The sequence below is a fragment of the Sitophilus oryzae genome, unplaced genomic scaffold, assembly GCF_002938485.1.
Source record: "Sitophilus oryzae breed Bouriz unplaced genomic scaffold, Soryzae_2.0 scaffold_810_pilon_pilon, whole genome shotgun sequence".
Taxonomy (NCBI): Eukaryota; Metazoa; Arthropoda; class Insecta; order Coleoptera; family Curculionidae; genus Sitophilus; species Sitophilus oryzae.
Genome location: NW_022147429.1, coordinates 5,451,627 through 5,468,016, shown reverse-complemented (window position 1 = coordinate 5,468,016; position 16,390 = coordinate 5,451,627). Strand labels below are relative to the sequence as shown.

Genomic DNA, 16,390 nt, shown 5'->3' with positions numbered 1-16,390 from the left:
TGATCAATGTTGCGCTTTCTTTACAAAAATCTTATTTTCAAACTGCAAACATTTATAAAACGTAGCTTAGAACTGAATAAGATTGTATATGGATTGATTATCGCTTGTTATATTTGAATTCGCGCCGACAATGTAGTTGATGTTTAGGAAAAGTTTATAGATAGAGAGCTACTACGTGATTGATTGTTAACGTTCCTTTATAAGAAATACTCCTTTTATTTGACACTGTGTATTTATTAATACAATACGTTTGAAGTCAATTACGTTTTCTTACGTTACAAAAATGTTCGATTAAAAGATATATCTGTGTTAATTTTAGATAGAAATAAATTCTAATAAAATTTTTGTACAATTTTTATTTTCCCTAAAACCATCTACTTCTATAATATATTGGCAACGTCGTTAACAATTTTGTAAACCGTACTTCCCTCTATTATCCAGTAGCCAAAGTAAAGTATTATTAGGGATCTTCTTACCCAACAAACGCACCTGTCCAATTGACATTTGACATAAATGACGGTTTTATTTAAAATTTGTTCAACGATAAAAAGTTTTGTTGCTCTATGTGAAACCGTTGAAAAAAATTAACAAAACCTCGGCTTTTGTAGAATAAATTAGTAAATTATCAATAAAATGGAAACAGATAATGAGAAATCAGTAGTTCATGTAGGAACAGTGAATTCGTTGGAGGATTTGGATTTTAGTATGTAAGTCTATTTTCCAGATTATAAAGATACTGTAAACCTTTTCTATTCAGTTTTTTATTATTGTAGTATTATAAACAACTAATTTAAAGCGATATACTAATATCCTGTTGTAGCATAGAGAATCTTCCTTGGGCTCAAGAGCTATGGACGAATATACAAGAACGTACAAAAAAAGGCTTTTTAAATTGGTGCCGAATCGTTGAAAAATTGGCTGGAACTAAACCGGAACCTGTCAAAGATTGGGCCGATGAGTACTTGAAACTGATAGGTACGTTTTTATTATCTAAACCAAACAAATTTTCTTAATAATCCTGAGTTTCAGATGAAACATGCTACGACTTAGTTATGGACCTGGACAACCTTCACACAAAAACCATCGATAAGATACAGGAACTGTTGACAAAATTGGAAAAATTATGCACAGACCTACATCAGAAAATGCCTTTAAAGATCGGTCAAGACAAACTGTGCCTATTTGAAGAACATTCGAGGCTAACCAAGAGAATTCAAGAGTAAGGTTTGGTTTAGTTTTATATTTTATGAATTAATATTGTTTTTTTTATAGATGTGAAGCAATTATCAATGCTAAGAAGAAAGAGATTGAAGTCCTTAACGAGAAACAGATTATTTATTGCAAGCATTTAGGTAAAGAACCAAAGTATAACTTACCCTGCCCCCCATTACCTACTCCTGCCCAACTGGAAGAGTTTCAAAAATACATTGAGAGGTTAGAACATGAGAAATTCGAAAGAGAAGAGAAATATTGCATTCTGAAAGAAGATATAGCAAGAATTGTTAAGGAATTAAAATACAAACCAAACACGGACTTTGAGTGCAAAGTTTTGTCTTCTGACAACTTCACCGTAACAAATGAAAATATGAATAAACTGGAGTTCTTCTGTAAGAGTTTGAAGGAGATTAAAGCATCGACAGAAGAGGAAGTATCGCATCTGAGAATGCGAGTCGAGGATCTATGGAAAATGCTGGAGATTGATCTGTTTGATAGGGATGAGTTTAGAACTCATTATGTTGGAAACTCTTTGGATACTTTGGAGGCTTTGAGGGTTGAAGTTAAAAGATGTGAGGAGATTCGTAAAGCTAATATAAAGGTACAAAAAAATAATAATACTGATTTAGAATCTAGTAGGTATGTTTAGTTCAATGAGTTGTAGTATTTGCATTTTGCACAGTGATAGAATGGAGAAAATCAAAACAATGATAAATAAGTTCTTACACTGTATTTTTCAAAAAAAAAATATAATGCGATAATTATATTGCATTTGGCAACATCGCCAGCATTTTTTTATAATAAAAAATATTCCTTACCTATTCTATTTCTGTTTACATTAAAAAAATAAAATATTTAAAAAAATATTATAAATTTAAAATTTATAATAATTATTTAGTAGAATTTTAATTTTATATTTTAAATAACGGCAACAGCCACACTTGTTTTTTACGCCCCTGTATCCCGATAACAGATAACGCGTCCGCTAGATTTGGCTAGACTAGCGAAACCTATATACGACCTCGATTATCAACTCAAACCAGTTCTTTTTACTTAACTGTTTCAAACAGTTCCAAGTTCCTAACTGTTCCAAGCCCTAAACTGTTCCAAGTCTCAAACAGTTCCAAGTCCCTAACAGTTCCAGGCGCTAAACTGTTCCAAGCCCTAAACTGTTCCAGGTCGCAAACTGTTCCAAGTCTCAAACTGTTCCAAGTCCCACTGTTCAGGTTGGGACTTGAAACAGTTTACGGCTTGGAACAATTTAGCGCTTGGAACAGTTAGGGACTCGGAACTGTTTGGGACTTGGAACAGTTTGGGACTTGGAACAGTTAAGTAAAAAAAACTAGTTTCAGTTGAGAAACGAGGTAGTATATCACTTTAGCGACGCGGTCGCTTGACGTTATATTATCGAGATTGAGTGCGAGTGCACTAACGTAGTGCATAGACGTAAAAAACAAGGGTGACGGTTTTCGCAGCGTTGCCGATATTTGATATATTTAATTAAAATTCAACTAAATTTTTATTATAAATTTTAAATAAGAAATCAATATTTAAAAATAACAAAAAGAAAAGATTATCTAATATTTACTATTTTATATATATAAAATAGTAAAATACATATATAAAATAAAAACAATTTACATTGCCAGATAATAAAAACAAGCGGTTCCTTTGTCGGTATGTATACATTTTTTGCACAGTTTTTCTTAATGTAAACAGAATAAGCGAAGAGAATTTCTTACCACCAAAAAAACGTACTGACGATGTTGCCAAATGCAATATAATATATAAATATCTAATTTTGAAAAATACACTATTAAGAATCTAGTATCACAAATATAGTAGATAACATAATTTAAACAATTCCAAGAATTTATTTCTTTAAGTATTTAATTTAAGTTGCAGTGTTTTGAAACAGTTGGAACTGGAACTGGTATAGGATAGCACATAAACCTGTTCCAAGCCAGTTCCAAAACAAACCTGTTTCGAAAATAACAGATCCTGTTCCAAAGCGTCATCACTATCCCACGCACTATTGCCGGACTGATTAAATTTATAATTTTATTATTTTTGTCTAGGTGTTTGTAGAAAAACTCAGACAGCAACTGGAAGAAATCTGGCTAAAATGTCACAAAACCGACTCAGAGAAAAAGCTATTCCCTTATTACAAATCCGATTGTTACACTGAAGACCTTCTGGACCTGCACGAGATGGAGATCCAGAAATGGAAGGACTACTACCGGGAGAACGGGAAGCTTCTGGAATTGCTGGAAAAACACAAGGAGTTGTGGGAGAGGATGATTGAATTGGAGGAGAATGCCACTGGTCCGAATAGGTATAAAAATAGGGGTGGCAAGTTATTACAGGAGGAAAAAGAGAGAAATAAGCTGTCAAAAATGATACCGAAGATTGAGGAGGAAATCCTGGCTCTGTCTGAAGAGTTCAGAAGTTCAAATGACGGCAGATCCTTGTTTAGTTTTGGTATGACCCCGGAAGATTACATTAGCAACAAGTATGCCGAAAGAGAAAATGTAAGTCCTGTTGGTTTTTTAACTTTTTTTTTATTTAATGATATTTTCTTTATTTCTTTCTCTTTACGTTCTGTAATTTCTATTACAATCTTTGAATAAAAAGATTAAGGAAGGAGTATAATGCTCTCTATCTCTAGCTTAAACAAGGAAAGAGAGGGGACGGGTAAAGCCCCGTTCTCAAGCCCCGTCCTCAGAACTGCGTCGTGTCGTTGGCGACACAGTTTGACATTTCAAACAACCAATGGGAGCTGTACTAAATTTAAAATTGACAGCTGTTTGAATTTTGTAGAAATCCGATTGGCTCTTCTGATGTGTCGCTGGCGACAGTCGCTGTTCTGAGAACGGGGCTTCAAAGCCCCGTTCTCAGAACAGCGACTGTCGCCAGCGACACGTCAAGAGGACCAATGAGATTTGTACAAAATTCAAACAGCTGTCAATTTTAAATTTAGTACAGCTCCCATTGGTTGTTCGAAGTGTCAATCAGTGTCGCTGGCGACACGACGTCATTCTGAGAACGGGGCTTGTTGAAGTTTTGTTTTGTGCGACAGCTGATTTTGACAGTATATTCGTGGTATATTCTGTATTCTGCTGTGGTATTCTGTGATTTTGACACTAATATTGGAAATTAATTATTATTTTAAAAGTATACCATAATTATATATATATAATTATATCAGATTATATTAATGACATAGAAAAGAATAAAGTAATATTAATATTTAATAGTTAGCTTCAACAAATATTAAAATGTCGTGTACCCATTGTAGCACTAAGTTTAATTTTTTTCATAAAGAGGTAGAATAACTACATTCTAGATAACTGCTATATATTCTTTAGCAGCGTTCTAGATGTTGCTAAAGAATTAACTGCATTCAAGATAAAATAAATATTTTTAATTTTAGTTGGGCTGTTCAAATTGTGGGATTTCATTATGCAGTAATTGTTTGAAGCAAAAATGTATTATACCATCAAAAGGCAGTGGCTTATTTAAAGTTTGTAATCCATGTTACAAAAAACTAACTACTGAGGCTAACACCAGCAATGTTATTTATCCTCCAGATAAGTACTTAAAGTATGTTTGGCAAGAAAAAGCTTAAAAAACTTACAGACCCCATTTAAATCTTTATTTACCTCAATAGACGTTTAGAAAACTTAGAGAATCCAGCAGCCCCTCCCATAACAGTATATAAGGATGATCCTCGATTGAGCAAACTAAAGGATGGTTTGTCATCTGCTGATCAAGACATTGCTGATAGATTAGCAAAACTCAAAGAAAAGCAGACAGTTCCTCCATCTGATACTGAAATAAGAGAAAGACTTGCAAAATTAAAAGGGAGTAATATTGACTTTTCAAAAGAAACAAAATTGGTAAATATGAATCTATATAAAAATATATCTAATTCTCTAAATTTAGGAAACTTTTTAGAATTATGCTCCTGATATGAGATCTGACCAAGAAAAAGTAGACTCATTACTTGAAGAATTTGGATCAGAAATCAACATTAACAAGTTTTACGATCCATCTAATGATTTAATCCAAAGATTGGTAGCTCTAAAAGGAGAAAAAACAAAAGAACCTGAACCCAAAATTACTTATGATGCTGATATAGACTCAGAAGAAGAAATTGATAAAATTACAAGAAAGGTATATTTACACAATATGATCTTAGAATATTTAACTTAACTTTTTACAAATATATTTATAGATTGTTGGTGAAGTATCTTTGGATGAGAGATGTCCTATAGATACATTTAAAAAATCAACAGATGATGATTTAAGATCTTCCCCAGAATTACCTTGGTGTGTTATTTGTAATAATGATGCTGTATACAGGTGTTTAGACTGCAGTAATGATCTTTACTGTAGCTCCTGTAATACAGAAATTCATAAGTCTTGGGGAGAAACTGACCATAAAATTGTACCTTATAAACAGGGAAGTGATCCTATTGTTCCATAATTTAAAAGAAAAATATTACTATAGTACTAAACTATTTTTATTCAGTTTTTAATATGTAATACCTTTGTATATTATTTATTTTAAATTTTTAATGTATTAGAATTATTAGTTGCCTAATCCTTTCCTATTCCATTTGATTACTTCAAAAGTCAAAATTTACATTTAAAATTAAATTTAAATTTACATCATTTTATTTGTTATGGCTTCAAAATTTAAAGAAATGAAAATTAAAACCTTAAAAAAGCAAATAGCGGAAATTGATCAAATTTGTGATATTTTTTATAAAGTGAAAAATGAGATTCTAATAAAGCTTGAACACATAAAGCAGAGAATTAGATTTTATACTCCACCTCTGACTCCTCTAACAAATAAACAATCAAAAGTTCCATCAATCATTACAAGAGAAAGGACATTATCTTTATTAGACAGGTAATAAAATGTGTATTGTCATATTTCATCAAAATGAGTGTGTTTGATGATGTAGCTTCTCTTATGAATGAAATTATAAGAGAATTTGATGCAAGTCAATCTATTTTGTCTCTAAAAACTATTGACAAAGAGGATATTGAAATACCTGAGTAAGTTTGAACCTAAAGTAGTAAAAGTATATTATTTTCAATTAGATTTATATAATTAAATATATTTGTATTGCTAAAATAGGATATCTATTTTAAAAAATGTCTATACCACGTCTATACCTATGTGGCGGGTTCATTCTTGCAGTGGCGAAATACCCATATAGGTTTTTTTTGGAGAATATCTATTTATAATATAAAATGCAACAATTTGCCAATTTACATCAAGTCTCTTAAAAAGTTATTCTTTTAAAGAAAATCCTCTTAGCATATTATATTACTATACTTGTTTTTAACTAGTGATATCAGTCAAATACAAAACTTACACGATGTAATCATACAAGATTTAGAAAATACGAAACGCTATTTAGAACAACATATTGGTATAGTAGAGAAAACGGAATTAATTATGAATATATTGAATTATAAAATGTATGAGATACAGTACACGTTCCGTACGGAATTCGATAAGCTTACAAGTAGACAGGAAAAATTAATTGAGACGTCAAAACAAGGCCCCGAAAACTCGAAGATCGCTTTGGAGGTCGTCGAAATTACAGATGAAATATCAAAGTTAGAGGAAAATCATCAAAATGAGCTGGAAAGCCTTAAGGAACAGAAAATTGTAAGTATATCGTTATTATAGGATGTATCTTAGATATTTATACTGTGGTATACTTAAAAAAACACTGATTATAAGTCTTGGTTAACTATTAAAATTGTCTGACACTACATTTGAAGACATTAATTAAATAATGTAGGCAGAGATCTAAGTGCCAAAAAAACGCTTTTTTATGTTTTATTTGTAAAATGTTCCAGGCTTGGTGCATTCTCCGGCGGTGCTGCCACAATCGGAGAATATCGTAAACAACCGGCATATACAAGTACACGGGTTTAAATAGCGAGTATACGAAAAATTTATTATAAAATTATTCTAAAAGTGTTAGGAAGTATAATTTGTGAAAATTCTAAAAATATAAATAATAAAAAAGTAAATATTTTGATATCTTCAGAAGATTTAACTTGTATTATAATTTATTATTCAAGCTAATAAAACTTTTTAGACGAGTCAACTACGGTAGCAGCATAGTTTTACGCATAAAGGGGACATAACTGGAGGTGAGGGAAATGAACAACTCATTGAAAGCAGGAATTATAAAATACGATACTGCTTGGGCTGCTATAATCCTGCTTCAAATCCCAACCCAGCAACACCTACCTATTTTGAGCTATAGTTACTTCTATTTTGGACTTCCCAGTTGGCAACCCATGGGAAGCAGGATAGCCAAAACTGGTTCCTGCTTGCGTTGCTATACCCCTGTTGCATCTTGCTGCGAATTTCGTCCCAGCAACACTTGCTGTTTTTAAGATACAGCAAGTTTAAGTCTGATTGGTAACGTCACACAATAAAAGCAGGGAATGGCTGAAACAAGTTCCTGCTTTGGCTGCTATAATCCTGCCTTATCGTGCTTCAAACCTTATACCAACCACTCTTGCCGTTTTTAAAATAGAACGAATCGATTCCTGCATGGTAATCAGTCGCACATTAAGATTAGGAATGATTTTTTGTAACTTGACAAGTTTCAGCTTAGGCTGCTATTTTTTTGCTTTATTTGCCTAAAATTTGTATAAGCTTCCAAGCCATAAATAATCATTCCAAACAATTGAACAAAATAAGGTAGGTTCAGTGTTCTCAGGGGTAACTAGAGTTTTTAGTCTGACATCCGAAAGAATATTGCTTATATTCCAACTGCGTTTCTTGACAATTTACACTGTGGTGTGGAAGATATGACCTGTCAGCATTGTGGATCTCATGGTAGCGATTAATTCCCCCTATTTAACAACAAATTTAAACGAGCATTTTTTTTCCAGTTTGTCAAAGTGTTTCGAAAGTTTTGATCGCTCAGTAATTTGTAATAGTTGTAAAAAATCAATAACATCAGTTTACACATTCAGACCTTTCATTTTTATAGATTGCGATAAGGCATATTGTGCCTAAACGGAAATTCTGCTAACAATTCAAATACAGTCAGTAGAATATATATTAAGGTCTGTAGGTCACATCGAGAAGCCAATCTTTACCGATCCCACTGCCATTGGACACTATATTGCGTATTGCAGGAAAATTGATAGGAAGTGGGAAGTGTTTAATGACTGCGACAAAGAATTTCGCAATACATCGGCTTCTTGCGTAGTTAACGCGCACTTACTTTTATATTCAGTTTAGTTTTTTGTTTAATAAAACAGTTTTCAGTTTTATTAAACAAAAAGTTCAGTTTTCACAGATATTTGTTTAATGTTCTTTTTTTCAGTTTACATCTCCAATGAGCCCATGGGCAGAGGCGCAACCAGGGGCAGAGGGGCAACGGGGGGGGCGGGGGGGATAGCCCCCCCATATAACCCGTGCGTGTCGTATAAAATTGGTTTTAACCTCACAACAATATTATCTTATAGTAACCTAAGTCCCCCCAAAAGAGTTAAGCCCCCCTAAAAGTATGTCTAGTTGCGCCCCTGCCCATGTGTATTCTTACGTAATTTACTGGCAGTCTCGTTGTGAAATGAATCATTAGAAGCATTCTATATTTGATCTTTTACAGGTTTTCCAATCATGTAAATTGGAAAACTCCCCCAATTCCCGATTTCCAGTAATCAAAACGAAATTTGCTGTATTTCAAAAACGGCAAGAGTGGCTGGTATAGGGTTTGAAGCAGAATGAGGCAGTATTATAGCAGCAAAAGCAGGAACTTGTTTCAGCCATCCTGCTTTTATTGTGTTGCTATGAACTTGCTGTATCTTAAAAACAGCAAGTGTTGCTGGGATGAAATTTAGAGCAGGATGCAACAGGGGTATAGCAGCGCAAGCAGGAACCAGTTTTGGCGATCCTGCTTCTCATGTGTTGCCAACTGGGAAGTCAGCAACCAAAATAAAAGTAATAACTATAGCTCAAAATTGGTAGGTGTGGCTGGGTTGGGATTTGAAGCAGGATTGTAGCAGCCCAAGTAGGATCGTATTTTATAATTCCTGCTTTCAATGAGTTGTTAACTTCCCCGATCTCATAACTGGGACTATTTCGATTATAACGATTATTTTTAAAGGTACATAAATTTAATTTTAAATGCTCATAAAAAAATAAGCAAAGTTGATTAAAAGAAGTATACCATTACAGCGCTTTCAGATGGAGCGGAGCGTCCGCGACTTCGAGCAAGTACCATGAGTTTATATGAACAATTTCACATGGGTGCGTATGCTCCGTCCGACGGAGTTCGTCAGACGGCTATCTTGAAAAAAACATGACGGACGGTCCGTCGCGGACGCTCCGCTCCATCTGAAAGCGCTGTTAATATTGCAAATTATAATTTATCCTCTCATAGTATATGCCTATTTATTTTTTTGATTATGTAATGAGCACTTTGTTTATTCGCTTATTTTGTCGAACATTTTTGCTTTTAATCAAATCGGTGTGAGAAGCTGCGCAGCATAAAATGTAGTTTCGGGAGAGTTGAATATCCGGGAATGTTGAGTTATTGAATGTTATTGCACCCAACGACCATTATGCCCTCCTTTACGTGTTAACATTTTTTTCGACAATTTTATTAACGTTTGAAATTGTCACAACATAAAGCGACGCTCAGTTTCGGCGTTGATTGAAAGAATTAGTTTGGTGTTCAGTCAAGGGTTTCGGGTTCTTTTTCCCTTCATTCTAGACAGTTAAAGCAAGGCACAATACGTATACGTATCTCTCGACACGTAACGCAGAAACTTACGTTACGTCTGCCGTTGTGTTGTCGTGTAAACAAGAGTTAAAGCAAGTATTTTGACGTAAGTAACGCAAATAGTACATTTGTAATTCTAAATTATTTTGTGAAACAATTTATTTAATTTTAAAATTGAAAATGGATATCTATTATTCCATTGATTCCACATTAAATTTATAAAAGTAATATCGAAAAATGAAGAAAATTATAAATGGAAATTATTTTATTACAGAAAGTAGTCCTTACAACTTAAAATGCTCTTCGTAATTTCGTAATAAAAAAAATATTAGAGAACAGACACAGCTTTATGATTATTTATTAGATCCCATCTTTTAGAATCCTCATATGGATTTTGGCTATAAGAACTAGCATTTAATTAAATAGATTCCAAAATGAGTTTATTATGCTGCTTAATAGGTATTTTCATACTAATTTATTGTAATAAAATAGGCCCAGTTCTGTGACACTGGCCCCAAAATTTATGAAATAACTTAATTACTAGCCAGTTGTGGAAACGAGTTGTTTGTGAATTTGTACGTTCGGCATCATTCGGGTGAAAATCGAAACTCCTTCGGCTCGATATGTTTGCGTTTTGTACGTACGTAAAGGCACGTAAAGATACGTATCACGTATCCGTAAACGCAAGTGAATTTCTCACTGCGCAAGCGTACATGTCAAACGATACGTTTACGTCTACGTCTTTGGCCGTGCTTTAAAATGTCTTCTTACTACCCGAAACAGCGTTACATCACACAAACCTCGTACCTGAGTGTTTTATAGTTTCAATAACTGCACTAATAAAAACTAAAATATGTACTTACTTAAAAAAATTATAACAAAGCCAACATCAACATCGGAACTGTGTGAAATACAAAGCGAAAACTTTTGATTTTTACCAAATTTCTTTGAGTGCTGCGGTCGGAATTTTTAAAATCAACTGAAATGCACCAAGCCTATAGAACTTTATGAAATCACTGTGTGCAAGTGCCAAGTGCCACGACTATTAAATTGTATTAAAAAAAAATTCAACAGAGACACCGCCCATTCTTATACATTGGTTATGGAAAAAAATAGTTTCCTCGAAATATATGATGATTGAATGATTTTGGCACTTGGTACAATATTTACTTCAAGTCTTCATTTGGTTTTCTGTACTATTCCTACTACTATATTATTTCATTAAAGCGAATATAGTCTGTCCAACAAGCTACGGAAGATTTCGACAGACGACATCCAAAAAAATTACACTAAAAACAATTTAACTGCAAAATGAAATGACAGACAACTGTCAGGTATTTTTGAGCAGGCTTTACAGTGTGTGGAAAGATATATGACAGTAGCAGTTCTGTATCATTTTAACCTGCGATTTTAACTTAAAACTATTTTTTTTATCAAAGTTCGATGCCGTCTGTCAAAATCGTCCCTTCTCTCGCCGGGCAGGGTTAAGCTAGTACACTATTTTTATTTCTTCAATGCTTTAGGATGCTCAAAAAGCCTACGAAAGAGCTGTTCAGGAAATGGACGAACATTTAGAATTATTTTCTAAGGGACTTAACAAACTCTTACTTTTGATTGAAGCTGAAAAATCTATTTCTGGCGATTCCGCAAGCAACGTAACTTCTTCGAAATTTTCAAAAGAAATTAATGACTTCAAGGCAGACCTCGACAAATACACTGAACTCCAAACTACCGGGTGGAAAGTGTTGTATTTAGAAGAGAAAATATCAGGTAGCATACAACATACAATATGCGCCTTCAAAGATATATGTGTAATATTACTACAAAAACATGTAACACTGTTGTTAAATATGATGTAAAGAAATGTACTTAACTACTAATTTTGTTTTATTTACCATTCATTTTTTTCTGAGGTTTGAGGTAGGTAAGAGCAACCACGTATCTAAGTGAAAAACGACAAAGTTATTTCTGTATCTAATGAATAAATGTCAACGAATTTCTTTTCCAAGCCAACTGGACGCCGTTTTTTTCGATTAAACGGTATAAATAAGTAAAGTCTGTCTATAGAGAGGTTACATGACAATTGTCTGTCATTTTAAATCAAAGGCCAAATCCTATTTTTTGTCATTTATTGGATGTCTGTTGAAATCTTCCACTATTCATTGGACATCCTTTATACCAGGGTGAGTCTTAAATAAATGCAAATATTTTCAGGGCTGGTAGATCTCTATAAAAGAAATATATTTTCTCTTTACCGTTTTTTAAATAACTATAAAATAACGAAATAACCGAGTTATTTTACTTTAAAAATTAAAAATAATATTTTTTCGCTTACATTTTGAGAACCCTATTGGACCCATTGGGTTTTCTTTTTTTAAATTTAATCTACTACCTATAGGCTTGGCGCCTTCTCCGCCGGTGTTGCCACCATCGGAGAATATCGTAAACAACTGATATATACAAATACATGGGTTTAAATAGGGAGTATATGAAAAGTTTATTATACAATTAATGTATTATACAAGATTACGTATAATTATTCTAAGTGTTAGGAAGTATAATTTGTGAAAATTCTAAAAATGAGGTTCATAAAACATAATCACTAGTTGATAAAAAAAAGTATAGGCTTGGTGCATTTCAGTTGATATCAACAAATTTCGACCGCAGCCAACGGCAAAAGTCAGAAATTATCAGTACCTATGTATTTCACGCCGCCGACATGTTGATTGCATTAAAATAATATTGAAATCGTGGTTTTGTCATACTATTTAAGTATTTTAGTTTTTTTGCTAGTTACTCTCCTGAAACATTTTGTAGCTTCATAGTTTCTCACACCGATTTGATCAAAAGCAAAAATGGATTCAAGCAGTTCGACGAAACAAGTGAGTAAACAAAGTGCTCGTTACATAATCAAAAAAATAAATAGACATAATATACTATAAGAGGATAAAATATAATTTGCAATATTAATGGTATACTTTTTTTAATCAACTAGTGATTAAATGTTTTATGAACATCTTCTAAAATTATAATTATGTACCTTAAATTTCGTTATAGCCGAAATAGCTCCAATTATGCCCCACTAGCAAAACAGGTGATTAAAACTATGTTCGCGTAGTTTTAATCATCCGTAGATGAACAACTCATCTAAAAAGTTTTTTTAACGGGAATAATAAATTATAATACGTTATTAATTTAGACCTTCTGAAGAGTCTTCTAGTTAATAAGTTAGACCCTCTGAAGATATTAAAATATTTACTTTTTTATTTTAATTTTTAGAATTTTTACAAAGTATACTTTCTAACACTTTTAGAATAATTAAATAGTAAGTTTTCATATATTCTCGCTATTTAAACCCGTGTATTTGTAAGTACTAGTTGTTTACGATATTCTCCGATGGTGGCAGCACCGGCGGAGAATGCACCAAGCTTATACCATTAAAGCCCCGTTCTCAGAACTGCGTCGTGTCGACAGCGACACTGATTGACACTTCAAACGACCAATGGGAGCTGTACTAAATTTAAAATTGACAGCTGTTTGAATTTTGTACAAATCTGATTGGTTCTTTTGTCGTGTCGCTGGCGACAGTCGCAGTTCTGAGAACGGGGCTTAAGACCGTCCGCACACGGGTCGTTTGACTTTCAAAGTGGAAATCAGAATTTTTTCTCATAGATAACGCGTACTCTTGCCCTACCCTATATAATAATTCCTAAAATGGTTCATAACGATATCTGTACCTTTACTTTTCTAGCACTTTTACAACAACGTGGTCTTAAATTATTACAATCTGGACTATTAGTAAACGATGAAGGTATAGCGCTATCATACATCGATGCCAAATCTTCAAAATTGTTGGATAATTTGAACCCGGATATGCTTAAGGAACTGAAATCTAATATGCAAATTACCGGAGACGTCCTAAGTCAAAGCGGTATCTCCTATTTTCTAATTATTTAGAGGGTATTTCAAAACATGTGCCATCTCTCGTGGGGTGATTCCTCATGTAAAAATAAGATTTATTTTTCATATCAACATAGGTCCGATCAGGGGCGGATACAGGAATTTATTTTAGGGGAGGCCCAAATAAAAAGTAATATAGAATATGCTTTTTAGTGCGCTATTTTTAACACAAAAGCCTAATATTTAATCTAATTTTGTAGATTTTAAGGGGAGGGGCCCCCCCTCTGTATTAGCCACTAGGTCCGATTATGCTTCATTTCGTAGCTACAGGGGTTTAATTCTTCATTTTTTTTCCAATTTATTATAATTTTCCTCCAAATATTTTGAGCGATTTGAATGAAATTTTGAGTGTAAAAGTTACTATAAGTGCTACATATTTTAATCCTGCAAAACTGTCAACAAATTCACCAGGGACGTGCATATATGTTATAACTGAATATTTTTCTGAAAAAAAAAACGCGCCAATGGCTTTCTTTTCTCTTGTTAGCAAAATCATCTAGGTCGCTTAATGGCGATTAAAAGTTGTATCTTGATATTTTGTCGATTTCGATCTTCTTGATGTTAATCAAAATTATTAATAAAATGAAAATAAAATATTAATAAATTAATTATTTAATCTCATTTATTACTAAATTTTATTAAAGCTTATATCACTAATGTTCAGTGCTATCTACATCAAATTCACAAACAAAATAATATTTAAGATAATTACAAGCTTTTTCGTACCCATGTTTAGGAACTTTTTTCATATTTTTTTGATGAGAAATCACTTAAAACTTATTTAACGCTTTGATTAGTTAATGACATTAAAAAGTTTAAAGATTGCTATAAACTTGGATCAAGGCAAATTAAAAAAAATTGCGTTTATTTCATCAAGGGATCGAAAGCGACAAAATATCAAGATGCAATTCACGACGTTCACAATTTTGCTAATAAGAAAAAAAAAAGGCAGTGGCGCACATGTTTATTTTAGAAAAATATTCCAGTAATAACCCATATGCACGTTCCTGGTGAATAGGTCGACACTTTTTTAGCATTAAAATATGTAATATAACCTAACCAAACCAAATACTTATGTAACTTTTACCCTCAACATTTCATTCGAATCGCTAAAAGCATTTGGAAGAAAATTATAATAAATCGAAACGAAGCAGAATCGAACCTATGTTGATATAAAAAATAAATCTTATTTTTATCTCCCCCCGAGAGATGGCACATGTTTTTTGAAACACCCTGTATACAAATATTAGACAAGTTTATTTTTAGACAAATCCGACGTTTCCAACATTAGTAAAATGTCATCTGAAGATGTTAATTATTTAAAAGAGTGTTTAGGAAAGCCTTTAACGCTAGCGTTGGCCGAAATTACCGCAGTGCAGCCAAGAGATCCCATCCATTATCTAGGACATTGGCTTTTTAAGTACAGATATAACCAACAAACTGAATACATAAACGACGCGGAGATTGACAATTTGAATAAAATCAGAATGCAAATCGCTCAAGAAAAATGGGTTAGTAAGCACAGGTTTTAGTATAGGGTCGGTAAATATTATTCCTAGGTAAAATAAACTATCAGTCCATCCCAGGAGGAAGAAGGGGCGATTTCGACAGATGACACATAAGAATTGACAGAATTAGGACGGCAGAGAGCTGTCACATATTCTGTCTTTGGTTTTCACTATACTCTGTTTCTAAAAACCTGAGAGCACAACACCCTCATTATAACTGCAAAAGGCGTTTTCTTGTGTAGTGTCACACGCCAAAAGATAGTACCAATTTCATTCTAAGGGTATATCTTTCAATGAAATTCAGACAGCTTTAACACGTTTCTAGATGGACACATCCGGTACGTTAACAATAGGGCAATAAAAACCCAAATATAACCGTCATAAACCCCTCGTTAAAAAAGGGACAATATAGTTCTGACCGCACCAGTGTCTTGCATTAGGGTTTTAAGATTATTGTTAAAATTATATATTTACGTAAAATAATATGATGGCAATACAAATATTTATTTACCCGTTATTGGAATTTTCTGAATATGCAATAATATACAGGGAGTTTCATTAAAAAAAAAAGTTTGATGTGTCACAACTCACAACTTTATGACCGACCCTGTATACTTAAATTTTCTAGTAGTTAATAGTCATTTAAAAACCCATTACAACAGTATCAAAGTTTCGTCAGAATGGCATTATTAAATGAAACTGAACATATCGAAATTAATTAAATCAAATTGTTTAAGTGTATGTTCAAAAGTCAATAACTCGAAAACGGTTGGTTTGAGTTACATTGTAGGTATCTCGATTTTTTACTTAGAATTGAAGGAAGTACCGAAATATGCAATAATATACAGGGGGTTCCATTTAAAAAAATGAAACTTTGATGTTCCACAACTTTATGACCGACCCTGTATACTTAAATTTATTACCCGCTAA

The 16,390-nt window shown here is 33.0% G+C and overlaps 3 protein-coding genes across 4 annotated transcripts in view; all 3 read left to right on the top strand.

Annotated features, from left to right (window-relative positions):
• The first annotated feature begins 521 nt into the window (after positions 1 to 521).
• On the top strand, positions 522 to 3,867 carry LOC115889093 (protein regulator of cytokinesis 1-like). Its single transcript, XM_030909009.1, has 6 exons — positions 522 to 707; positions 821 to 975; positions 1,030 to 1,219; positions 1,273 to 1,816; positions 3,294 to 3,746; positions 3,850 to 3,867. The coding sequence occupies exons 1-6, from the start codon at positions 634 to 636 to the stop codon at positions 3,865 to 3,867; spliced, it is 1,434 nt and encodes a 477-aa protein (XP_030764869.1). The 5' UTR covers positions 522 to 633.
• A 524-nt stretch (positions 3,868 to 4,391) lies between these two features.
• LOC115889026 (abscission/NoCut checkpoint regulator) lies at positions 4,392 to 5,717 on the top strand. The gene is made up of 5 exons (XM_030908933.1): positions 4,392 to 4,541; positions 4,649 to 4,818; positions 4,886 to 5,114; positions 5,173 to 5,391; positions 5,453 to 5,717. The coding sequence occupies exons 1-5, from the start codon at positions 4,494 to 4,496 to the stop codon at positions 5,702 to 5,704; spliced, it is 918 nt and encodes a 305-aa protein (XP_030764793.1). The 5' UTR covers positions 4,392 to 4,493; the 3' UTR covers positions 5,705 to 5,717.
• A 166-nt stretch (positions 5,718 to 5,883) lies between these two features.
• LOC115889024 (uveal autoantigen with coiled-coil domains and ankyrin repeats-like) overlaps positions 5,884 to 16,390 on the top strand; it is a 10,930-nt gene continuing 423 nt past the window's right edge. The window contains exons 1-5 of one of the 2 annotated variants that reach the window (XM_030908928.1): positions 5,884 to 6,133; positions 6,580 to 6,904; positions 11,516 to 11,762; positions 13,744 to 13,923; positions 15,219 to 15,463. In XM_030908928.1, coding sequence (XP_030764788.1) covers positions 5,904 to 6,133; positions 6,580 to 6,904; positions 11,516 to 11,762; positions 13,744 to 13,923; positions 15,219 to 15,463 — 1,227 coding nt within the window. In that variant the 5' untranslated portion in view covers positions 5,884 to 5,903. Of the gene's footprint in view, positions 6,283 to 6,579; positions 6,905 to 11,515; positions 11,763 to 13,743; positions 13,924 to 15,218; positions 15,464 to 16,390 lie in introns of both variants that reach the window. The other variant, XM_030908929.1, reaches the window with a different exon arrangement.

Coding starts and splice junctions, on each gene's coding strand:
- LOC115889026 (XM_030908933.1), top strand. CDS start 4,494: ATGTCGTGTACCCATTGTAGCACTAAGTTTAATTTTTTTCATAAAGAG. Junction 4,819..4,885: donor CCTCCAGATAAGTACTTAAA/GTATGTTTGGCA, acceptor TTACCTCAATAG/ACGTTTAGAAAACTTAGAGA. Junction 5,392..5,452: donor TTGATAAAATTACAAGAAAG/GTATATTTACAC, acceptor ATATATTTATAG/ATTGTTGGTGAAGTATCTTT.
- LOC115889093 (XM_030909009.1), top strand. CDS start 634: ATGGAAACAGATAATGAGAAATCAGTAGTTCATGTAGGAACAGTGAAT. Junction 708..820: donor GAGGATTTGGATTTTAGTAT/GTAAGTCTATTT, acceptor ATCCTGTTGTAG/CATAGAGAATCTTCCTTGGG. Junction 976..1,029: donor TGAGTACTTGAAACTGATAG/GTACGTTTTTAT, acceptor CCTGAGTTTCAG/ATGAAACATGCTACGACTTA.